The 26,538-nt window shown below is 39.7% G+C and overlaps 1 protein-coding gene across 3 annotated transcripts; it reads left to right on the forward strand.

Moving 5' to 3' along the window:
* The first annotated feature begins 330 nt into the window (after positions 1-330).
* LOC117135189 (vacuolar protein sorting-associated protein 41 homolog) lies at positions 331-20,856 on the forward strand. Of its 3 annotated transcripts, none has more exons than XM_033295256.1 (12): positions 333-446; positions 503-628; positions 681-851; positions 902-1,019; positions 1,072-1,425; positions 2,086-2,413; positions 17,559-17,627; positions 17,689-18,090; positions 18,139-18,325; positions 18,395-18,634; positions 18,687-18,813; positions 18,875-20,856. In XM_033295256.1, the coding sequence occupies exons 1-12, from the start codon at positions 417-419 to the stop codon at positions 19,246-19,248; spliced, it is 2,526 nt and encodes an 841-aa protein (XP_033151147.1). In that variant the 5' UTR covers positions 333-416; the 3' UTR covers positions 19,249-20,856. The 3 variants fall into 3 exon arrangements, with proteins under 3 accessions (XP_033151149.1, XP_033151147.1, XP_033151148.1); XM_033295257.1 differs by having other exon boundaries at positions 350-441; XM_033295258.1 differs by lacking the exons at positions 18,395-18,634; positions 18,687-18,813; positions 18,875-20,856 and having other exon boundaries at positions 331-446; positions 18,146-18,269.
* The last annotated feature ends 5,682 nt before the right edge of the window (positions 20,857-26,538 follow it).

The raw sequence follows: 26,538 nt of genomic DNA on the forward strand, positions 1-26,538 counted from the left end.
TATTCGCTTCAAATATTTATTGTGACTAATCTTGAGTACAATATTACTGCACGCAGGCAGCCGAATTACATGCTAAAGGGAATCTCACATACCTAATTTAACTACGATAGTCTACCTATTTACAAAAATTATTAAACAATTTTGCTTTAAGTAAACAATGAAATATATTAAATATTTTTCTTGTCCAAATACTTATGCCCGCTAGTGTACATGTTGCATACTTTTCTACGAATCTAGTGTATTTACGGTTTTCGGATATAAATATATAAGTGGGACACAGCTATAACATCGAATAATAAGACCGTGTTATAATAATTTTTATTATCTATAGCGTTATAGTAAATGTAAATAGTAAAATAATACATCAGTCTGTGTATTTTCGTTGTTCTAAAATCAGAAATTTTCTTTTGTTTTAAATGGCTAAAGCTTTGCCGCTCATCAGTTGTGTACTATATTTGAATTTTTTGCTAAACGCAGGTTATTAAACTTTTGATCATTCCAGGACTCTTGGGCCGATAGCATAAATGAGGAAGATGTGGAGCCCAAATTCAAGTATCACCGTCTCGGAAACGATTTGAAATACATGCTCAATGCTGATGTCATCACTTGTAGCGCTGTACACTTAAAGGTGTGAGCCAACCACATATTATTTTAGTATTCTAAAATACGTACATATTTAGTTTCTTATATTTGGAACTTTCCGAGGGCGTGTTTGTATATTTGACCATCAAGGAAACTCAGTCTACTCAAATCTTAGCGCTAGCGAACGGTACACTCACCAAGTGGCAGTAAACAATATCGATGTAGATCATAAGGGCGAGTATGTGGCCACATGCTCCGACGACGGAAAAGTGAGTATTTGAGCTTGATAGCAATATAAAACTTAATTCTCTTTGCCTAGGTCAACATAACGGGGTTGTTTAGCTCTGATAACAATCACAGTCTCAGCTTTGGCAAATGTATAAAGGTCGTATCACTGGAGCCCGATTCCAAAGCTCACATTAAGAGATTTGTAGTGGGTGGGTAATATCAATATTTTCTGTTAATTTATCTAGAGCAATTCTTTTGCAGGCGACGACAAACTTATTTTGTACGAGCGTAACTTGCTAAAGAAGCTTAAACCGGTTGAACTGTGCTCAGTCGAAGGCAGTGTTTTGTCGATCTGCTGGCATGGCAACTTTATTGCCTGGGCGAGTCATATAGGAGTTCGAGTCTACGATTTAAACGAAAGATGCTCACTTGGATTAATAAAATGGGAGGTTCCTCCTCAGGAGCGACTAGAAAATTTTCGATGCCACCTTCGCTGGTCAAACAAGCATACATTGTTGATTGGCTGGGTAGACACTATTCGAGTTTGCGTAATTCGAAAGAGAAATTCAATCGAAGCTTCAACTGGCAATCTGCCTGTCTACATTGTGGATCCAAGTATGTAAAGTCTATTAAAAAATCAAGAGAGAATTCTAAAGTGGATTTTCCGACTATCAAATACCCGTTACCAAAGACACTAGAATAACAAGATGCGTAACGTAACGTAACGTCATTCGATATTTTTGCACACGATTTTTTCGTGTTGGCTCTAGAGGTGGCTCCAGGCTCTCTCGAATCTTTGTTCAAGAGCGAGAGAGCGGAAAGCTCTACAGCCATCAGCTCTTTTCTACGCATACAGTGACAGCCGACAACTATATATGTGCACACGTATGCTCATGTATTGTAAATTTGACAAAATATGCCCTTCACTTTACAAGTCCTTAGAATTTAAATCCATATTATTTTTTTTTGCGTTGCCTAAACGATATTATTATTTGAATTTAGCTTAAAAATAGTAATAGCCGAAACTATGTACATATTATCACAAAAACAATATTCAGCTTGCTACGTGTTAAAAATTATAGTTGACAGACCACATCGATTGATCCAAAATATATACTTATTATGGTCGGGAACACTTCCCTCTACGTGTTACATACCATTCAACGTATCTTGTATATTCTTATATTCTACGAGTAACGGTTATAATAAAAAATTTTGGGCACACGCAGTGAAATTAAAAATCCTCACATTTATAATTTCACTTTACCATTGCAGTCTCGACATTTCAAACAACTTTCTACGTATGTGGGCTTGCACCATTATCTGCAAAGCAATTGGTGGTTCTTGGCTTTCGCAAGGAAAAAAGCTCTTGTTTTAAAGCCCAACGACCTGTATTATGCGTTATTGAATACAAAATGAATAGCAGCGAGGAAATCTGCACAGACAGTTTAACTTTACGCGGCTTTGAGGAGTACACCGTGAATGACTATAGTCTGGGTGGCATAATCGAGGAGAATCGGTTTTATATTGTGGCCCCAAAGGATATTGTTGTAGCTAGTCTTATTGAAACAGATGATCGTATAGAATGGTTGATTAAACACAGGTAAGCCAATAAACTTCTTTAAAGTCCAATATTTTCATGACATTAATACACTACTAAGCTACACTACTAATCTATCATCGGAGAATTACTGTCAAGTATTCATATATTGCACTTAATTACTGCTCAATTTGTTCTAGGGATGTATTGGTAGGCAAACCATCACAAAAACAGCACTCAAACAGCGCATGTACTTTACATGTTTTTACCTTTTTATTACCTTTTTGCTCTTGTAACATTGAGCACGCTAAAATTTAACCGAGCACTTAAATATTTAAAAAGGATAGACTGAAAACTGGTAATTTTAAGTGTTGTGTAAAGTCTGGACTTGACATATCTTAGGTGTGTCAACTCTTTATTAAACTAAGGAGGTTTGTTATAGACGGATAGTACATCGGAACACAAGAGTTAACAAATGATTTAATTGCGGTATAAAAAATATTTATGGCATCCACCATTATGTTACAGGAGTAAAGGACCAATTGAGGCCAGCTATAAAATTATTTAGCCTCAGAAAGTTTGCCTTGCGAAAATAATAAATTCGCTTGCCATCTCTTCATCTTCTATGTCGGGACTTGTTACAAGACATAAATACAAGAATCGGCCACTAGAGCTTCGAATATTATTATCTTGCGACAACGATCGAGCATATTCGACTTTTCTGCTGGGGACCACATTGTGCCAGGTATATTAAAATCATTACCAGACAGTTTTTTTGGAATAGCGGACAAAGGATTTAGATATTCTGGGAATTCAGAACACGGCGGAATGAAGGAGCAGTTAATATGAACAGTTCTATCTATCTATCTATGCTTTACGCATATGAATTCTAAATTTAGGGACCCGTCAAAAAGTAACTCCTCTGACTGGGGGATAGACCTAACCGCAATTAAGACTTCAACTCGCGGGCTGGGGGGACGATCATACCTGTACATCTTGTACATACCTGGAAAGTCTTCGAAGTTAAGTATCTTCGTCTTTAACCAAGTCTCTGTAAGCAAAATTATATGCAAAGAAGAGCCTAACGGAATACAATTTAGTTAGTTTTCTACACGAGCCTCTAGCATTTTAAAAGGTAATAGTAAGAATAGATCTTAGTTTATAGTAGTATCCGGCCAAAAAACACTATAAATATGGTTGAAAATAGCTCATTATCTTGAAAGATGAAATGCTAGCGTAAGAAAAGTTTAATTTTTTGTTTTGTCTTATATATAAGACAATACAGCAAAATTTGTTTAATCGGAGGAAAGGCGAAAAAACGAAATTTCGTTCCTTTAGTGAAACCAATTTACGAAATTGTATTTGTGAGATGGCCAACGTTAGTCCGGACTCAACATTCCTTTGTGGTTGTAAGCTAATTGGGACAAATGCAATCACTGGTTGAGAAACCAGTGCAGACATTTCGGAATCTTTAGCAATCCTAAGAAGGACTTTCTCCACAACGGATTGATCTTTATTAGCTGACGATAGGATTGCTCCGAATCTTTTTTACCTGTTGATAGCTAAGGCTGCGAGTCTATCGCGGAAATGGGATCATCGGCTCGTCGAAAACTATCTCTAGCTACGCCAAAACTCTTGCTCAGTCCTTTCAAGCCACCTTTAGTTTGGCGCTTAAACGATTTCATCCCCTTCGCAATCCCCCAATCAAGCATCACAACAGTACTTTAGATTTGGGCCCTTAGCTAGGTCACCACGTGTTCGCCTACTAAAACCAGAGCTGCATTTATTTTAGAAGCAGACAAAATTAGTATCAATATTTTTTTCATTGAAATCACTGTACCAAAACGCAAAATCAAAACATGCAATCGTGTTGTTAAATGTACCGCAAAAGAGCAGTCTGCCCGTTCTAAGGTTCTAACTTTAGATGGGAGAGCAAGAGATTGAGAGCGACAGAATAGGTGCACAGTGCAGAAGTTGTGCATACAAAAACAGCACCAAACAGCACTGCGGACAACGCACAAAAGGGAGAGAACACAAGAAAAATAAAAATCTAAATTCTACAGAATCTTGTGGTGTTAAGTCAGATGCAGTTAAAGGTGGGAGAGTAAATGAGTTAGTGGCTCGATTTGGTTGAAATACTTCTTTAAGATGATCAGCGAAGACTCTTGCTCTGTCCATGTCACTGCGAGACCAGTTTCCGGTAGAGTTAAAGAGATGTACAACCGTTTCTGTTGTTGCCTGTAGGTTCCTGTGGTCTTTCCACAACGAATTCTTTCTGCCTGTGGGCTTCTTCTTTCTTAAGCGCTTTGGTAAGTCTGCGAGAAGCAGAAGAATTTACTCTTTGCGCCAGGTGATCCGTGCTCCTGCCACTCCCTTCGAAGTCGTCGTTTTTCAAGCACAAGCAGTTCAGTATCTCTACTTGTCTTGTTAAACTTTATACTGCATACATGGTTGTTTTGTGGAGTTGACGTTTTGCTGCTGCGACAAGTATTGATTCTATATCACCAGCAAATTGATCAATGTCCAGGGAGCTAGAAAAGCCGGTATGGGAACAAACATGTGTTTTGTACCTCGCCCAGTTGTATTGCTTGTAAGCCTACATGGTCGCTCGATGTGTTGTAGAGGGTACAAAAGATGATCAGATGAGAGTTCTGGAAGTGCCTCAGCTGTAATCATTGATTGGGATATCCTTTCTGTGATGGCAAAGTCAATCAAATCTGGAAGCTTCATGGGATCTGCTGGCCAGTATGTAGGCGTTCTCGGGGAAACTTAGTTAAGTTTGTGTTGCGGTTTGATGATTGCGTTGTACAGCTGTTTTCCTTTAGGATTCGCTATCCGAGATCCCCAGTACATGTGCTCGGTATTCCAATCGCCAACTGCAACAAATCTTTCACCAAATGAGTCAAAAAGTGTTGTGAATTTCCTCAGAGATTGTGAGGCGAGGTGAGCGTTGGAGGTTTATAGAAGTACATTGTAAGCAGTCTTCTTGTCAATTACCAAGAAAGTGCTGCTTAATTCGCAATAGTATTAGTATGGCAGTGCCTCCATGGCAAGGTCATCCGGGTGATTTATATCCTGGTATTTGGAAGTTGTACTTTTCGGTAAGGTGAGTCTCTGAGAGTAGCACAACGTCAATGTTTCTGTCGGCTAAGAACTGAGTAAGTTCTAGCTTGTGCCGCGAAACACCATTTGCGTTCCAGATAGCTATTATTAAGGGAGTCATTATCCTGTTTTAGAAGAAACGAGCATTTGAATAAGGATGTTTTGGTTCCTCATAAGCTCTTGCATGAAGGTCATGAAGTCTTTCATGCTTTGCTGCATCGAAAGCATAATCGCTTCAACGCAAATTGGCTGCTGTTGCATGTTCTGTGTGTTTATTTGGTGAATTTTATGCTGGTCGCTGGAGGTGACTGCTGTTGGTACATTTTAGTACACTTGCAAAGGAAGAGTTTGGCATTGTTCGGTGGCTTGCAGACGAAGGGATGTTAGTTGTAGTCGGTTCAATTACTTTGTGAATTGTTGGTGTGATACGATCCCAAGCTGAATCCACTCGTTTGTTTAGGCGACTCTTGAGTTCCTTAATTAATTCCTTAGTTCCTTAATTCTTAATAACTTAATTGAACTGTCGTTTTTATTCTTAGGACAGTTTACAGTACTGTGGGTATCGCTGCAAACGACGCAGATGGATTTTAGGGTGCAGTACGCTTTGGTGTAGCGATATTCTTGGCAGTTGATGCACTGCACAGGTTGCCTGCGCTTGTGTGGCTCTTCTACGGTTATTCTTCGGTGCAGTAAATACTGTAGCTTATATATAGGATGTTCTTCATTTTTTTAATATAATTTTATAATCATTCTCCGACCCTGTCTGTGTCTCCGACCTGAAGTCTGTGAATTTGTAATATAGGTGTAGAACTTGTATCAAAGATCTGCCTAGAAGTTAAAGCTTGGACATCATCTCATCCAGCCATTTTTAACATTTTGTAGAAGCTCGTATTAACAACCTAAGTCCCATAGTTTTGTAGCGTATGTATAAATATGTTGCCTTCGCCGCCACCAAGGGAGTAAATAGTCCTTATGGATCAAATATCTATGCTGGCTTGCAACTTACTCGTTTGCTTATGGTTGTTTATGGTTAATTTTTTAATGCGTCCACATAACTGAACCTTCTGTGGCATTCAGATCAAACCCAATGTGTTAAGCGCTTCGTCGATTTTGACGTGTTTGACTATATCCCCTTTAGAAATATCCTTAAAAACCGGCTTATTGTTGGAGCATAATTTTCGCAGAATTAATTTCCTGGCATTTGCGAACCTTGACTTGACTTGTTGCTTTAATCACCTACAGTTGATAAATCGGGCTTGAGTTTCCGATTTATTTTTTTCTAATAAAATAGTCGATGAGTCAAGTCGTGGAAAGTTCTTGTCGGAAAAAAATCATAACCTGCGAGCGTGAGACTTATTTTGTCGCTGAAAATATTATTAGAGTGAGTTTTCTTCGACATTATCGGTGAGGGGGTTAAGTTTTACGTGTGTTTTCCAGGCAAAAATTTAAACCTGAAAAATCTTCGCTTGGCGTAGCCATTGCGCAACAGCATCAACGCCCAGACCCCAAGGTTCGACTGGGGCAGCCACAGGCGGGCAGAAGGAAAGAAAATAACCTAGGCAGGTCTAGTGGAGCTCCCTTTCCCATCGAGTGGCAGAAGAGGACAGTTTACAGTACTGTGGGCATCGCTGCAAACGACGCAGATGGATTTTAGGATGCAGTACGCTTTAGTGTGGCCATATTCTTGGCAGTTGGTACACTGCACAGGTTGCCTGCGCTTGTGTGGCTCTTCTACGGTTATTCTTCAGTACAGTAAATATTTTAGCTTATATATAGGATGTACTTAATTTTTGTTGTTTTTCTGACTCGATGGCTCCAGTTCGACTTTAAAGAGTTAATTCTGCACTTTCGTTTCTTGTATGTTACCCTTAGTAAGAGGTATAACATGGAACTTGTTTCCTCCGATAATTGCAGCTAGCTTGTTAACCAGCGCACTTGATGTTTTCTCACGTATATATATTGGTGGCAGCTTTATCTTCTTCTGCCCCTGTTCCTGCACTTCGCAGTCATCCAATAGTGCAAACCTATTTGATCTTGAGTCGTTGGAGGCGTTGTCTCGATTTATTTTCGGCTGATTACCAGCTTGCTTGTGTTGTGGGCTTAGATTTCGCTTTATTTGGATGTAGCGATCCAGCCCTGTTTGACAAAGTTTTTTGTTTTGTTTTGGTTCTTGTCCGCTTCCGCTTTCAAGAGTCGGTGTGAGTGCTCTTGCTTTCGTTGTTTTTGGTACAGCGGAATTGTACACCGCTAGGTTTTGTAGGTTTTGAGCATAGAGTTCATGTTGGTGCTGTTGCAGTTGTTGTTACTAAAGGTGCAGTTGCAGTAGATATCGTGATTGCTGTACTGATAGCTAAAGAACTTGACACCGTTTGGAATGGGGAGAGCATGAGAGATACGCACTCAGTGCGCTCGGGTTCATTTTGTGCAGTTATAAGCATTGGTGAGCAAGACCGCGATCGCTTGCATTCTGCAGGTGCTAGGTTATTGACCGGGTGGATGATTTGGCACTCGCGGGCGTCAGACACAATGGTGAAGTATGCATTGTTCCGGTGCAAAGAGAGTCGGCGCTCGTCTTGCTCTTTTTGGCGCTGAGCTCGCAATTCGCGTTGGCTCATTTTAGAATGATCGATTTGTTCGTTGTCTATTTGTTTTTTAGTTTTTCCTTATTATTCCACACACAAAAAATTATATAGTATAGCAATTTAACATTGCCAATAGCGCCTCTTTCGCTTTCGATTTATTTATATATTTTATGTTATTAACTATTTACTTCACTAAATCAAGTGATTTTATACGGAGCTCGATGAAAACACGTCTGTTCACTCTGGAGGTTCACGAGCTAACTCTGTTTTGCAATTCATATTTCCTTCCATCTTAGTCCTAATTCTGTTACTATTTGTGTAAATCTGCAACTACAAACCTACACTTATAGACAAGAGAGAATCTTATAGTCGAGTTCCCCGACTATCATCTACTGGAATACGAACGCGAAATGATAAAAAATGTAAAAATTGTTCAAAAGTGTGGGCGTGATTGTTTCCGTCGTATTGTAGCTGTAAGCGTGTCCAAAGTGTTTTTGGTATACCGATAAAAATTGTTAAGACAAACAATAAAACGAAGAAAAATCAAAACATTTTTCAAAAGTGTGGACATGTCAGTTTTTTTCTCTATGAGGGCGTGGCAAAAAGGTTTTGGCAATTCCATAGAAATTTACAAGTGTAAGACGATTATTACTTATTATGTTTTTTTTTATGTTTCTCCTGTTTGTTTTTTATTTTTTCAAAGGTTCCTGTCTTTCCTGTAGGTTAGGATCATTTGCTACTTTCCTACCAAAAAATAGATCTACTGGTTTTCTGTCAGTAGTGGAGTGAATGGAGTATTTGTATTTAATTATAGATCAGCCTATAAGATCTCTTATGGAACTATGTAGTAGTAGTAGTTCGATTTGTCCGTTTGCCGCGCTATGGTAGGGTGGAGTTTTGAACACTTCTATACTATATTTCTCCTGCATCATTTTCATTATTGGACCTGAACTTAGCGATTTTTCGTTATCTATTACCACGATTTTTGGTATACCAAAATTCCTTAGTACTTCCTTAGAGGTTGTTTCACATGTTGGGTTGCCTTAGATTTTATGATTATCGCTTGCGCATATTTAGAAAACTTATCAATCGCGGTTAGGACAACTTGTTTACAAGTGAAGTACAGGTCGATGTGGACAATATGACCTGGATATTGGGGCATAAGTTTTTTCTGTATTTCGGGTTTATTAGGATGTCTCTCGTATTTGTGTTCTTTACAGACGCTGTATTCATTTACGATTTTCTCCATTTTAGCTATAATTTTTGGAAAATAAAAATTTTCTAATATTTGCTGGTTATTTTCTTTTGCGCTACGTTGAGCTTTTTTTTCGTTAATCATTATATTTTCCTGATCCGTCCGTCAGGTCAGTTACTATTGTTGATAAAAATCTGGTCTTGAATTTTCTAAAATGCTGCTGAGTGAAGTACATTCATCAAGTTTTTCCGAAATGGAGTGAGGGTTCCTTTACAGTAAAAAATTATTTCAAATTTAAAAGAGTCCTGGTTTCCTATTTTCAGTATTATTTGATTCTTAAAGATGTTTAGTGGCTCCGTTGCCATTGAAATTAGTCTTTCTGGCGAGCTGTTACTACTGTGGACTGTTGCGGTGAGGGTATTTATTTCATCGTTCGCTCGAATTGGTGGTCTACTTAATGCGTCTGCTGCTCCGTTTGATTTCTTTGGATTTTGTAAAAGTTCATGATTATATTCTTCAAGGATTGCTTTCCAGCGCTTCCTACTTTTGGGACTTGTGGAACGTGAGTGATTCGTGGTCTGTGAAAATCTTTACTTTAGTGGAACCATAAAGGTAATTGCGGAGTGTCTGTACCGCCCATATGATGCCAAGCATCTCTTTTTTGTTTGGAGCGTAGTGCTTCCCGGCTTTACTCAGAGTTCTTGAATTAAACATTTTGGGTTTATCATCATGAGACAATACTGCTCCTATTGCACAGTCTGAGGCGTCCGTTGTCAGTTGTAATTCCTTTTTAAAGTCATGGTGAATTAACATAACTTCCTCAGATGCAAGAGTTCTTATTAGCTTCTTAAAAGCGTCCATCGCTTTCCAACTTATTAGAGTTTTGCTTGAAGCAGTCTTGGAGATTCGGCCTCGGCCCTCCTCCCCTCTTAAAAGGACTGAAAGGGGTTTAGCCAGTTCTGCTTCTTTTATGAAAGGTCTTTAAGTGTCTTGGGAATAGGGAATCTTGCGATAGCTCTTACTTTTTCTGGATTTGTTTTAATTCCACCGCCTGCTATCATAAATCACAGGAATTCTACCTCTATTTTGGACCCCTCATTTTTGCCTATTCTAAAGTTCGGAAAATTTTACTAATGCCGTTTGCATGCTGTTCTTCTTTTTTGCTAAATATGATGATGTCGTTTATGTAGACGAAGCATTTTACACCGATTTTCTCGGAGTATATCGTCTAGTGCCCTTTGAAATATAGAGAGGTCGTTTTTAAGCCCAAATGGTAATCTCGTAAACTCATATTTACCCTGATTCACTGAAAAAGTAGTTTTCTCTATGTCGGATTCCCTTAGAGGAATCTGAAATAAACCGCTTTTTAAAAATTATAACGGAAAATAACCTGTTTTTTCCAAACTGTGCAGGGAATAAATTAATGTCTGGGATCGGGTACCTATCTGGAATGGTGGCCATGTTCAACTTCCTATAATCAAATTTTTTTGTTTCCCCACGTCTTTCCTGGGTGCTTCTGGGTAAGGATAGTGTCTTGAATAGATAGGGTCGGTGAGAGTACTTCTAATCGTTGCTACCACTTTTGTTGTAAACGTTATTTTTTAGTTTCGGTCAATAAACAGTCAACTGTTTCAAGCAGATCTTTTTCGTAATTTGTTTTTAAATGTTATTGGCGTGTTCTAGTCTGAGATTGTTGACTTCTCCTGAAGGTTGTTGATATAATTTAATTTTTAGTTTGTCTGTTAATATTATAAATCCTATTTCTCTTATTGTGTCATTTCCTATCAGCGCCTCCAAGGACTCGAGTGCTTTTAGGTTAGGTTACTGTTTTTCAATCCGATCGGTGCCACCAACATATGGACAGACATGGAACGGTTTTTCATTTTTTTTTTTTTTTTTTTTTTTTTTTGGATTTATTGCACATTTTGGGTGTATGTAATTTTTATAAAAGCCTTTGTCTATCAGCATTTTGACCATTCCTCGCTCACTGATTCTACAGTTTATGTACGGTAAGGAGGGGAGGATGTTACTCTAAAAAATTAGAAATAAATTTAAAACAATATAGAATGCTATAGTCGACTTCCCCGACTATGCCCCGATCTCCGTTACTCAACTAGTGGAAATTCGAACGGGAACTTTCATCATTTTTCTGGGATATAGATAGACATTGGTGAGCAAAATGATTTGTTAGCGTTGGAGTGGGCGTGGCAAAAAGTTTTTTGGTAAATCGATAAAAATTTACAGTACACCAAATATGAAACAATATCAAAACATTTTGCAAAAGTGTGGGCGCGACAGTTTTAGGAGGTTTTGTGAGCGTTAGGCTGGTCGAGGCAAAAAGTTTTTGGCAAATCGATAGATATTTTCAAGACTAATAAAAATATGAAAAAATATCAAAACTGAAATGGAGGTCCGGATAAATCCAATTATTACGGCCACATCCTGTGCGTCGTCGTGGTCGACGGCTCGCTGCCGTTGCTCGCTGCTGTTGTGCTTAAAGTCCCAGGACCGCGGAGTGGTGGATTTGCCGGTCGAGCAGACGAAGATTGCGGAGCGAAGGCTCGCGCGCAAGCGCTGGCCGCTTACACTATCGGTCGGAAATTCGCCCCCATCTGGCGTGAATAGTCTGTGCCCCCAGGATCGGTGTCAGCACTCCAGGCATGTTCCAGAGACGGTCCATCGTATTCTGAGCAACGTGCAACCCATCCTCGATTTTTGGGAATCCCGGTTGGATCAGCTTCGCATATACGTCTGACCCCAACACGAGGGAGACTGTTGCTGTCAATAGCAAGTACTAAAACTACAAGAGTATAGTGAAAGTTGAACACAAAGTGAAAAGTACAGTTTGCACAACTAACAATTATTGACTATAGTAATTATTTACTAAAATAAATAATTATTCCATATTGTTCTGGCAATTGTTATATTTGGACTTAGAACAATGAATCAAAACACGCACTCAGCGGCAATGTGAGCGGCCGGCTGTCTTTACAACGCAACAATGCATACTTTGCTTTCGGAACGACGCAAATCAATGACCGAGCACCCTCACCTTCAACATACTCGAAAAATAAACTTTTGCTCTCTGCGAAGGACAGACCGCGTTCATTCTCTCCCTCTCTGCCTGCTTCGGCACAAGACCCCGCCTCTCCTACCCCGCTTCCCTCGGAGCGCCAAACGAACATTCCGGGTAACTGTAACAGTGCAATAACAAGTGCAGTGACCCCCCTAGCAACTCTCAAAGCTACCACAACAACAACTTCGTCGGCGGCTCAACTAATTATCGCTCTGCCAGCTGTAAATATATCAGCAACACCGACCATTGGCAACAACAATAACTTACGCAAAGAAGAACCAAAACAAAAACAGAAGACGATTTCGACTGTGCAGTCTGGCATGGATCGCTACATCCAAATCAAGAGAAAACTCAGCCCGCAAAACAATAAGGCGGGTAATCAACCAAAAATCAATCGAGCCAACAACGGCAATGAAAACTCTGCAGTAAACAATTCAAACCGCTATGCTATCTTGGCGGATTCTGCGACGGAACAACCCAACGAAACAACGGTTGGGAAACCAAAAAAAACCAGGCCTCCAACTATATTCATTCGATAACAGACTACAAACACACTCGTAAATAAACGCGTTGCATTGGTTGGTGACAGCAAATTCCACATTATCCCGCTTAAAAAAACAAATATTCATGAAACAAAACTACAGATTCAAACAGAAGCAGACCACCAAAACCAAGGCCTACAGGTAGTACTTAACATTTTCGTTTATATTTTAAATAAGGACAAAGTTCCGCAGCCACTTTTTAAAATAGAACTCGAGCCAGAGGTCCCGGCACTTAGGAAAAACGAAGTGCATGCAATATACAATCTACAGTACATGCTACATCGGAGAATCAGCGTGGAGGAGCCGCAAAAACGTATCAATCCATTTCAAAGTACTAATTGCCAAGAATACGGCCACACCAATGCATACTGTGTTGTCGGTAAAGGGAAAAAGGGAAAAGTCTGTGAAGAAATGCAGTAACTGCGGGGAAAAACATACTGCAAACTTTAGATACTGTGTGTTTACAAAGAATTGAAGAGCCGCCTAAACAAGCGTCAAATACAATACAAATACCAGGTGGTTATTAGACAAACGAGTGGCCAACTACAAGGCAGATGCTTGTCAATGCTCATAAACAAGAGGAAGAAAACAGCCAATGTTTATAAATCAATCAACTCCCTCCCACCAGCACTAAGCACCCTTTGTGAAGACCTCACAGAAACCTAAAGACTCCAATAGCTTCAATTATGCCACTACGAAGTCCCTCTGGAACCTGGTTTCGCAGTGTTGAGGTGTTCCAGGGCTTTCGCTAACCATTTACAAAATGTATTTCAACTAAATCTCGCTACCAACTCATTTATTCTACCTCCTTTAATAGAAGCGAATTTAGAATCTCAAGAACCCATTGAATTCAGACCATGTGAATTAGCAAAGATTGTCAAAAAACAACTGAAGCCAAAAAAAATTGCCTTTGACTTAATAACTCCAAAAATGCTCGTTGAACTTCCAATGTGTGCTATTCTGCACATCTGCTTTTTATTCAACGCAATCGCCAAGCTTGGATACTTTCCCCAAAAATGGAAAAAGTCTACCATAGTAATGATTCTGGAAAAGATGATTCCAGAAAAAGATAAAACGCAGCCATCATCATAAAGACCGATAAGCTTACTAACTTGTCTCTCAAAGTTGTTTGAAAAATTGCTACTCTTGCGAATTAGCCCTCATCTTAAAATAAACAACACACTTCCAACACATCAATTTGGCTTTAGGGAAAAACATAGAACCATCGAACAGGCCAATCGAATCACTTCAGAAACTTCAACGCATCCAGAAGTAACATAGATATTATTCAGCGAGCAAAGATTTGAGAATCATTACTGGAGCGCCGTGGTACCTTCGGAACGAAGTAATAACTGAGAAGAAAATTAAATGAAAAAAAAAATTAATAAGGCAATTTTCAGCGCTCAGCTTGTCGAACCTCTTGCACTTCCGAATAGGATGGATTCCCGGCCATACTCGGCAGCGGTAAGATTTAATATCTCGGGTTCGTCTGCGGTCTAGGATATTTGTTTGTCAAGAAAAGAAGCAAAACGGGGCATAGTATTGGCAGACTACGCATTGACACTCGGAATGGGGGAAGAGCCCTTATCTCTTGGAACGGAGGACTCTTTGTCCTCCGCTGCTAGGAGAATGACCTTGTGGACAAGGCGTTTCATTGTATTTTGCGAAGTACGAATCTCAACGACTCGAATGCGGTCATCCGCTCTAGGGAAGGCAGAAACGATTCTGCCGAGCCGCCTTTCGTTCGATAGAAAATTGTCCTTCTTGGCGACTACCATATCGTCGACTTGGAGATTCCTGGTCGGAAAGTGCCATTTATTTCGTTTGTGGAGTTCTTTAAGATACTCCTCTTTCCACCGTGCACTAAACTGCTGATATTGAGCTCTGAGATGTTGTCATCGCTTAGCCTTTACCAGATTCTTTATTCCAATACTTCGATCGGATCAGGCGTACGATCATTTGACTACCGCCGTGAAGAGTAATCTGGTGAGCAATGTCGTAGTTTTTCTGGGATATCGATAGATATTGGGGAATAATATGAGAAAAAAATTAAAAATTGTTCAAAACATTTTTTTTGGGGAAATCGAAAGAAATTTACAAGACGAATAAAAATATGAACGCTGACGAATTTCAAATTTACACAACGAAAAGAGTAGAATCGTTCGTAATTTCCAATTATGAAGATGTCATAGAATCAAATTGTGATCTTAATAATCTTGATAAGGCATGTTATTCAGATGGTGTAATTGATGGAATACCAAAGACTAGGGTCCCCACAGGGCAGTTGGAAATTAGATTAATAGATCAGCAAAAGACCGTACAACGGCGGCCATATAGGGTTGGTGAAGAAGAGAAAAGCAAAGTGCGGCAAAAGAGCTACGATTATTCGACCAAGCTGTTCACATTTCTCTAGTCCCTAAATTGTTAGACTTCGGGGTGATAAATATTTTTCGTGCATAGATATGGCAAGCGGCTTTTACCAAATTCCAGTCCATGAGGGCTCAATCGAACGAACTGCATTTGTAACGCCAGAGGGTCAATACTAGTCCTGGACAATGCCGTTTGGTTTGAAGAACGCACCATCTGTGTTCCAGCGGCCTATAATGAAGGTCTTAGGAGCTTTAGCTTACACTTATGCAATTGTGTATACTGATCTCATAATAGCAGAAAGCAAAGAAAAAGCGCTAGTTAGATTGCAGACAGTATTGGAGCCATTAAGTAAGGCTGGATTTTCATTTAATGTCACTAAGTGTTCCTTTCTCACCACAAAATTAGAGTATCTCGGATTTGATTTAAGCAACGAAAAAGTCAGGCCAAACTCACGAAAAATTCAAGCCTTAAAACCATTAAATGTCTCACCCCAAAATGTCTCACAGCTAAGACAATTCCTTGGTTTAGCCACATATTTTCGGCAATTTGTGTTAAATTTCTGCTAAAAACACCCCTAAACACTCTGTATCTTCTCACATCAAAAAAAAAAAACACTGACTTTGTTTGGTTACCAGCGCATGAACAGGTACCAATAAAAATAAAAACTATATTGACTAAGACGCCAGTTTTAATCATATTCGATCCGCAATACCCAACAGAGCAACATTTTGACGCAAGTTGTATTGGGTATCGAGTGATCCTGTTTCATAAAATTGACAATAAACCTCATGGTGGTAGAGTATTACAGAAAGTGTACGTCTCCCGCCGAATCAAAATACCATTCATACGAACTGTAGACGTTAGCAGGGGTAAATTCTATTAAACACTTCCGACATTATTTGCAGGGACGTACATTTATAGTTTATACTGACTGTAATTCATTAAAGGCCAGTCGCACACAACTATATTTAACACCGAGGGTGCATGGATGGTGGGCGTTTTCACAGTCATTTGATTTCGAAATAGAGTATAGAAAAGGCGAGCGAATGGAGCATCTGGATTTTCTCTCTAGGAATCCAGTGCTCGAACAACACAAAAGTTTGAATAAGGTTGCAGGATTACAAATCAATTTGACCGAGGTATCTGATAGCTGGTTGGTTTCAAAACAGCAGCGAGATACCGAGATACAAGATATAATTTTAAAGTTAAAGAATAATGAGTTACCAGGAAATCTGGACAAAACATATGAATTGCAAAAGGAAATACTACATAGAAAAATACAGCCGGTAATACCAAGAGCTCTTCTATGGTCCGTCATAAATCACGTCCATGAAGCTATTATGCATCTTTATAAAAATAAAGCTCAAAAGCGAAGAACGTCATCAAATTAAACTTGATCCTAAGTTTAAAGGGCCATATGAGATAATTGAAGTATTGGATGTATACATGATGTATACACTAAAAGCTTTAACATGTTATCAAAAGTATAAGAATTCTCATGAATGTTTAAAAGCAACATCAAATAATCAGATACTCCATGAGTTATGTAAAGATAGAGACAGCACAATAGAAGCTGTGTCTGTTGCCCAATAGAGAAACTGAAGAACTGAAGACCGCACCATAGCAGAAGAGACTTGTTATGGCGGGGGTAGTATGTGTAAAAGGAACTACACAAAAGTAAAGTTAAGGTATGTGTAAAAAAAAAAATATGCTCGGAAACGATTCCATTGCCTGGTACATACTTTTCAAAGAATTTAGTATACCCTTTTACTCTACTTTTAATTTAATAAGTAGTTGATATAGCTTTTCCTTATCAACCGGTTATCCCTCGTCTGTCCTAGTTGTTGCTGATGAATCCTAAGAACCCTGGTGTGGTCCTTTTTTGTCTATCCATTACACTGCGTTCCGTTTATACTTAAGAAAAGGAGTATATTTACTTTGGCTCCGAATTTCGGATTAACCATTTATTTATTAACTTTTTGTGAAGTATTTGTAGGCTGAGTAAGCTTTTGCCGAAATATTTATTCTTTATAATTATGCCTAGTCAACAAGGTGTTACGAAGGTGTCCGAATTGTTTGAAATCACTTATGCGCCGAAAATAAAGGTGTATTGAAGCGACCATTTCTTCAGTATGGATCATCAAAAAGTGTAAACTAACCAAAAATCATAATAATAAAAATCGTGTTAAGCAACACCCCAATCAATCCGCTTTTTATATTTCTGTCTTTGCGTTACATTCTGGGAATAATGAACTTAATCCCATCGAAGATAGCTTTTTCTTGATTAATTTTAAGTTTGAAATAATTAACTTACTGTACTTGTATTTCTATTATTTTAAAGTAAATTTGAGGAGGCAATGGAACTTATATCTGCGAATGGAGGTAATGTTCCCGTACTTTCCGTTGCCAAGTGAGTTATGAAAAAACTGAATCGTTTTAGGAAATTAATCCGTACAAATATTTATGTATAGACTTTACGTTAACCATTTACTGGCGCTTAAGAAGTATGATGACGCAGCAAAACTTTGCCTCCGCATGCTAGGCAATGACAAAGTCCTTTGGGAAGAGGAAGTTTTTAAGTTTGTAAAGTGTCAGCAGCTACGATCAGTTAGCGCCTATCTGCCGACCTCCGACGAATGCAAACTTGATCCCCATGTATACGAAATGGTTTTATACGAGTTTCTCAAATTTGATGTATGTGGTTTCTTAAATCTTATCAAAGAATGGCCATCTCATCTTTATGACGGCCTGGCTGTTATTAACGCTATTCACGATAACTTTCGAAAGCACCATGCCAATCAGTTGCTGGAATCATTGGCTCTTTTGTATTCCTATCAAGGTGACTTCGAAAGTGCCCTTCGCATGTATTTAAAGTATGTAGCAAAGTCAATTAAAGGAACTCAGTTAAATAATGTTCGTAGATTGCAGAACAAGGATGTCTTTCAATTAATTCGCCGGTATGAGCTTTACGATGTCATTTCAAAACTGATTATTCCACTTATTCAATTGGATCGTGACTGCGCCTTTGAAATACTACTTGACAAGAAAAAAATAAAGACTGAGATAGTTGTCCACCAGCTAGAGCACAAACAAGAGTATCTGTACTGGGTAAGTGGCGTATGTAATAGTATGAATAAGAATAAAAAAAATAATTTTTTTTGTTTTTGTTTGTTGCAGTACTTAGATTCTTTACTTAAAAAGGATCCCAGTAATGTGTTTCAAAAAAAACTTATCTCCTTATATGCCATTTTCGATCGAAACAAACTATTGCCCTTTCTAAAGCGTTCAAAGGACTATGACATTCAGGAGGCGTTGGTCATATGCAAACAGGAAAACTTTTATCCAGAAATAGTCTACCTGCTCGGTTGTATGGGTGGTGTAGAAGCGGCCGAAGCACTAAATATCATTCTTCACCGCGTAAGGCAAAATGGGTGGGTGATAACTTTAATTATAAATTAAAAATTTTTAGATCAGAGACATAGAAATGGCCATCGAGTTTTGCAAGGAGCACGATGACAACGATCTTTGGAATGCACTTATTAATGAATTTAGCAATCATCCTGAAATCGTGACGAAAGTTTTGGACGGCATAGTTGGTAACATACTTTTCAATGGTAACATGTTCTATTATTCTTCTTTTTATTTTGTTTGCATTAGACTACTTTAGCCCAGCGGTGGTTGTTGGAAAGATAAAAATGGGACAGAACATTCCAAACCTACGACAATCACTTATTAAAATGCTGTGGCACTACAATCTTCAAGGTGAAATTTTATCCTCTGCCCAACAAATTCAACTTAATGACTATTTTGAAATTCACTCGGAGATAGTCACCACGCAAAGACGAGGTCAGCAGGTTTCCAACGAACAAATGTGCTCATTGTGCCACCGTCCAGTACTGATGGTAGGCACACACTTTAATTGTATAACCAGCTTTGAATGTGGTCATGTATATCATAAACCGTGCATACAAGGTAAATTGCAGAAAAATTGCAAAGAGTGTAACCTTTGGAACTTAACCGTGGAGAAATAGGTTCATATCGACATCATAACTATTATCCCGGCGTCCTGTTAGGGGAATTAAGGATAATTAAACTTTATAGTTTAATTTCCTACGCCCATTGTTTTCAAACGTATATTTCCCAAATGAGTTAAACAATTTCTTTCAAATTTCATATCCTCGTAACTATTAAATTCCATAACTATTGATGTTCAACACTTTTTCACTAATAAGCTTAGTTTCAGCTATTTTATTTTGTGAACTGTTTCATTTTAATATTGCGAATAGGAGAAGTAAATATTATAGTAAAGCAAGCGAGCGAGGGAGGTGTGCTAAACAAAAGAACAAAAAACCTTGAATTTCTTTTTGGCGCATCTTGGTGGCTATATCATTAAGTGTAATCGTTACTTGGTGTAAGTGTTTTGCGTTTTGTGGACGTGGAAAGGCGTGGACGTGGATTCGGAACCATTCCTTCTACCTGATACATCTTTTTTTAACGATTCTGCTGTTTTTTTTAAACCCGTTATTGAAGTTTGCGCGCTATAGTAGTAGTACAGTAAGGACACCGGGAAAAATATTTTTCCACACAGTCGTCGTGTGGTGTGGAATACTCGTGGATATTAGCATTTTGTGGCCAATACAACATACTGTTTTACTGGCTGGACACGAATTTGATTTTTTTGAGCGCAGTTGCCAATGGCGATAAACGAATTGCAGGAGCAACACCACAGCCACAGGGCTTTCGCCCTGAAGTATTTGGCTCTAGACGTGAATGGTTTGATGAGCCAGCTTTTACTGTTATAGCATCTACAGTTATAGCATAGTATACTAAAGTATACTAGAGTATTTCCGACCATATAAAGTATATATATCTTGATCAGGATCAATAGCCAAGTCGAACTGGCAATATCGGTCTGTCCGTATGTTGATATTAACAATCCAGAGCATAGAGGCAATTTTGTTTCCACGCCCGTAAACCGCCACGCCAACAATTTTGAAAAGTGTTTTGAGATTTTTTTATATTTTTAGTAGTCTTGTAAATTTTTCTCATTATATTCTTCAATATCTATCGATATGCCATAAATATTAATAGCTGAATAACGTGCATCTGATAGTCGAGGAACTCGACTATAGTGTTAGGAGTCTTAAATCAGGCAATCAGTCAGTGAGCCGCGGTCTGCTTTCGGTCACTTTATGTGACGGAGCCGAGCAAGGAGGCGAACCCACGACGAGGACGCAGAAGAGTACGAGGACTAAACTTGGTCAGAAGGGACAGTGGAGACTTTGGTTAGCAAAGGTGGTTCTAGGACGAGCTTTGGTTCAACCTCACGGACGATACACCTCCATCATAACATTTTAGGTCTCTTTCGAGCCGGCAGATGATCCGTTGTTAGAGGCGACAAGGGCCTGTCGTGGTCAGAAGAGACAGTAGTCATTGGTCGGCAAATGCTACATAACGGACGATAAACCTGCGCCACCATAACATCCTTAGTCCCTTTCGAGCCGGCACGGGGCCGCTGTCAAGGACGTCGCTTGACAACAAAGGAGGGACGACGAAGGAGTAACGCCGGGCAGCAGACGGCGAGGACTGTAGGAATCCATTATCGAGTGGCATCTTAATAAAGCTTATTTAATCTAAAATCCTGTATTCTTCTTGGTCAAACAAAACATAAATTTTGTGGGTTCTTCGATATTGTGGAACAATGTTCCGCCACGAACCATGGTTACCATGGCGACCGAAACATTCATTTGAACGCGAAATTGAAAATTTGTTTATTTGTTTCAGAATACTCTTCTTTTTATGTTAATTATTGTGTCATCCAATTTTAAATTATATTCATATTTGATTTACAAATAATTATGTTATGTTATCTCAAAGGAAATATTGAAATAGCACAAAATTCCAGCTCATTATAACACATTTCTAATGTTTATGGGAGAAAACGCGGACATAGCGAATGGGTTCTTCGCTGACGAAGGGTAGATGCAACGGAGTCCGATGGTGACGTCGTCCAAGATAGGAGAACCCTCCTTGGAGTCCAATGAGGAAGAATCTAAAGTGGGTGTACAATCACCAAGAGTGAACGAAAGTGAATTAGTCTACAAGACTGAGAGTGCAACGTTAAGATCTACACGGTGATGGTGCGACAGGGGGAGGAGTGAAGTTCTGTGGTCATACCAGACGTGCACTTCCTGGTCCGGGTAGTCGAGGATGACGAACATCGAGGAAAAGACGCAGAACAGCAGATGGCAAGGACCTGCGGAGTTCTTATCGAGAGCTGGAGATATCCCGAATAAAACTTACGATAAGATCGGAAAGTTCCCTTCTTCTTGGTCGGGAAATCACATTAAAACATATATTAGGGGAGACGAGCACACATCCTGTCTGAGTTAGGCGCCCCTACTCGGAGACGTCAGAACGTAGGGAAAAAGGTCGTTATAATAAGCAACATGTTAATATCAAGGCATGGTACAATCGGAAAACGGCTATTAAAAAATGAGTTTGCGCATAATCGAATAGAATAGACCGCTTCTTGTGGTCCATACACAGTCAGCCACAGTCTACGTTCCCCCAATTCCGATGTCAACCCAGAGGTGACAGGAGTGGGTACACGAATTAAACTTCAAAAATAGCTCGAGCGAGGCAATCGCAGACTTTGGCATTGCGATCATAAATTCATAAAATCTCATAAATTTATAGAAAGTGTGGTTAAGAGCATGGAGAAGGTGGCTGAGGCGGTTAAGACCCTGGCTGAAAGGGACTAGTGTCGGCAGCGTCATCTAGGGGGTAAGAAGGTTTGGGGCCGCCATCTATTTTCGGTTTCCAGAACTGAAATTGCGGCAGAAGAAGAATTCTTCGGGTCAGGAATTTCGGAATGAAAGAGGAAACATCAGGAATTCCCCTCTGAAGAAAGGGTATGCGAGTGCCAGAGGAAATCCAGGTAACCCCAAAATCAACTGGGTCTAGGAAGTGAATAAAGTCGATGTCGCTTAGAGTGGAGTTTGGAGTCGTCTGGGGTGTAGCATTGGATCACCAGCCGAAGACATAAGGACGGCGGCTATTTGGTTTAGCACCAGGACAAGGGGCCTTGAGGCCTGTGGAGTTGAAAACCCAAATTTTGAGGGAAATACGGAAAACTGGCATGCATTTGTGAGGGTCGACATTGGTTTTAAGAACATTGTAAAGTTCGGAAGAAATAGCGAGCGATCCGCCAGTCTCTAAAATTCGCAAAGAAATCCTAGACCATCCGCAGTTTTTGGCTCGATGCAGTGTAAGAATTTCTCATACGCTTAAGAGAATTTAAGAGCAGCGTGATATTCCTGTTTCCCTGTCGCGTTTTAAGTTTCCAAACGGTTCGAGAAGGGAGCGCTGCGATTGAACTGATCAGTTCCCATAGTCTGGCGCAAAGCAAGGTTTCTTTGAGAAGCTTGTGAACGCGTCGACGTTAATCTCAGGGCCAAGTTGGCGACCGCGAAGGGATTCCGCAACGAGGTAGCGAGCTCGGTCCGGAATAGAAAAGTAGTTTAAGTTCGTGATAATTTCTTAGTGTTATTTTTTTGTAGCCATATGTGTAAGTGTAAATGAGAGCAAGGCGCCATTTAGTTCAAGAGCCGGTAAAAAAAAAATAATGCTGCCCAAAGTTGAACGGAACTTCAGAAAAAAAAATTGAATAAGCGAGAAGAGTAATAAGAGTAAGAGGTAGAGTTTGCGGCGGTTAGCGACCAAAAGGGGCAATTCAGGATGACAACTGTTTGTAATTTTTGTTAAAGAATGGCCAAGGTAGGGCGGGCATAACACGATCCTTCACCACACCTGGAGATCGAGCAGTTTGTAGGGTATAAGAATCTTTCTGTCCGTTGTCTGTGTCGTGCATGGCGATTTGCCACCCTTTTCTTAATTGTCGTAGCACGCAATCACATCGATAATCATTAGAATGAAATTTGACTGAGATTCCAGGACAAGACCATCACCCCACATAACCGACAAGGAGGAGCTGTACCTTCGCGCGTGCGTCCTGAAATATCTCATAACACCAACCTAGCCTTATTAATCGTTACATAAATATTTATAATCATTCTTTATTATCTGGCGCCCAAAATGGTGGCCAAAATCGTTATTACCAGCTGTGGAAACTTACTTTCTAGCCAACGTTTGCCAAAACATTCAGTACATTTTCTGGTGTTCCCGCTCGAACCCTATATCAGTTGAATAGGATCGATAGCTGAAGGCTCAGTTAGCCACGGTTGATATAGGAATACAGTGGACCAATCCTTTCCATCTTCCAATAGTAGGGATCTGAAGTAACGGCTAGTTAGGCGCTTGGATCGAAAGGGGGGATAATTATACTAGTTGTCTCTCTGGCCACGGATAACTAGTCAGTGCTAAGAACCCAGCTACATTAAAGAACAACGAATAAAAGAGCATTCGGGAAACGCGTCGGAACTACAGCTGAATTTTCTAAAAAAAAAATAAAGAGATTGTTCAAGTTACGGGGTTTCGACTGTCACCCGCTCTCCGCTCCCTCTTATGCTCTCCACTCCCTCTTACGTTCTCCCGCTGTTCACCACAGAGTATCCGCTGCTCTTGGGAGAACCCAACTCATTAGAATAAGCTTTAGTGTAAAAACTAACCACGATCAATAAACATACGCCCGGTCGCGCTCGCGCTATTTCTACAAGTCTTCGAGTGTTTTTTTCGAGTGTTCTATTTTCAGCAAACTAGGAATTTTCCAGGACCAGCAAACCCCATCATCCCTACATTTTGGTCCTTCGAGCCGGATATCCTGGATTTTTCAAGTTTGTCCTTCAGCGACCAACTTATAAGATAAGTACGAAATCTCCATTCCTTTTAATTGCCGGTCTGCAGCAAAAGGTTCGAACATCCAATTTCGTTCAATTTGCTGCCAGATTTATTGTCAGATCTAACGGATTTCTCCGTCAAAAGGCAATTAAAGGAAATTACTTATCCATTTTAACGGGCGCCGCCATATTACCCATCGTTCTAAAATTCTAAGTCCCATTTTCCAAATATATTTAAATATTCATCCAGTCCGAACAGTGCAAAATTTCAAATGTGGAAAAGTGAAATTAATTTGTGCCAAGTTAAGAAATGAAAATTTCTAAAGTCCAAAGCTCTGCCAAAAGTGGCAAACATTCCGTTCTCGTTTCACTGTGTCCAACGCAAGCCAAATTATTTTCAACACATTTTTATGCCTTAACTCCGCAGTCCGCTTAATAAAATTTGCTCTGCTATACATGCAAACAACAAACAAACAACACATACCCGCTGGCCATTCCAAGGAAAATATTAATTAAATATTTTCCCGCCATTTACCTATATACATTGCATGCATTACATCTCCATATACATACATTACATCTCCATATACATACATTACATCTCCATATCCATACATATACATCTCCATATACATACATATGCATATACATCTCCATATACATTACATATAGTACATTATATTATACATATAGTACATTGCGCAGATTATCTGCATTCCCTTTAACCAAAGTTTACCAGAGTTTAAATTACCTGTGTCCCAAGTGCCGACGCGGAAAAGGCGTTTTATTTTCCATCAATATTTTTCCGTAAATTTCCAAATTTATTTCCGAACAATAAATAAATTTTAAATTAAATTAAACATTTTCAATATTTATTAAATTATTTTTTAAATGTTTTTGAAAACTTTCAAAAAATAATTATACATAAATAAATAATACGACCGCCATATACAAGTCGTTCACCCGACAAATATTTCTTTTTCGTATTGCTTAGATATTAGTTTGTGGTTGTTTTAGAAGTATTTACAACGCGTAGAAAAGACTTCAATTCCAGTCATTCCATTTTCTCCGTTTCCAGTTGTAAATAAAAGAATACAATTTTCTGCGTTCTAAAAAACATTTTATATCACCGTGTTCCATATTCCAAGGGTTCCAACCGTAAATAAGGTGGACCCAATTACCATAAATCACAGGTCATTTTTACAATTCGCTGTTCACTCCGAATCACCTGTCCGATCAGTCTAAACTACGGCGTTTCCACTTCGTAAGTTTTACACCACTTAAATTATTAAGTGCAGCCTGAGGAATCTGTCTACTTTTTCAAAAGTGTGACAGGGCACCAAAACCGCTTTCCTTCCATTTCGTATTTCTTCGATTATGCCCATCGGGGACGATAAGACGAAATTGTCCGCTGACAAACCAAGGTCTATTTTTTCACCACAAGGGCCCAAGAATCCCAAGCATTTCGGTGAGAACGCCTTCGCAGATTTCCGACGACTGTGCTACGCCATCCAAAGCCACAGTACAGCGCACAGCTAAAAATATGGCTGCTTCAGATCTAGCGCTAGCCAAATTCATTTCGGTTTCTGACCGCTTAAGCGAATTTGAGTCGCAGATCAAAACTCCGGAATCCGCAGCTCCAACCGTCACGATGCTTGGCGTCCGTCGCGACCAAGTCCGAACCCTATGGGACAAGGTTGAGAAGGAATACGATCTCTGCTCAGAGTGCCTTGTGTCAGCAGGCGAAGCGGCAGCAAGCAACATGCCTATTCTCAGGGCTAAATACAGTTATTGCTTTTCAGTCTATGAAAGGTGTGTTGCCCAGCTCGTTGATAAAATCGAGCAGGGCACTTCTCAGTCCATCCCAACCGCGAACGCTGCGCCCCAGGCCTACATTTCCTCTGGCTGTCGGTTGCCTCCATGCGATACAGAAGTTTTCGCAGGCGACTATCTTCGCTGGCCGACTTTCCGGGATCTTTTCACAGCCATTTATATTAATAATCCACGGCTGACTCCGGTTGAAAAGTTATTCCACTTAAATGCCAAAACAAGTGGCGACGCGCATGCCATAGTTTCGATTTCGCCTCTCACCAACGAGGGTTTCCGCTCTGCGTGGGAAAACCTGATAGAGCGTTTCGAAAATAAACGATTGTTGGTAAACAGTCAATTAAAAATACTGTTTAATGTGCAGTCGATACCACAGGAATCTGGGGCGGCCTTGAAGGTACTGCAAAGTACTGTTCAAGGTTGCTTGACTGCCTTAGAACTGTCAGGCATCAACACTGAGAACTGGGACTGCCTGCTGGTATACCTATGCTCATCCAAGCTCCCGAAGATAACTCTCTCCTTATGGGAGCAGTCGCTACATAAGAAAGCCGACATCCCGACATGGGGAGAGCTGAACACCTTCCTCACAGAACGTCATCGAACCCTAGAAGCAATCGATGATGTGAGACCGTCCGTACCGAGTCAGTCGCATTCCAAAGCGATAAACTCAAGTGGGCCCTCTAGAAAATAAAATTC

Source organism: Drosophila mauritiana, chromosome 2L (assembly GCF_004382145.1).
Source record: "Drosophila mauritiana strain mau12 chromosome 2L, ASM438214v1, whole genome shotgun sequence".
Lineage (NCBI taxonomy): Eukaryota > Metazoa > Arthropoda > Insecta > Diptera > Drosophilidae > Drosophila > Drosophila mauritiana.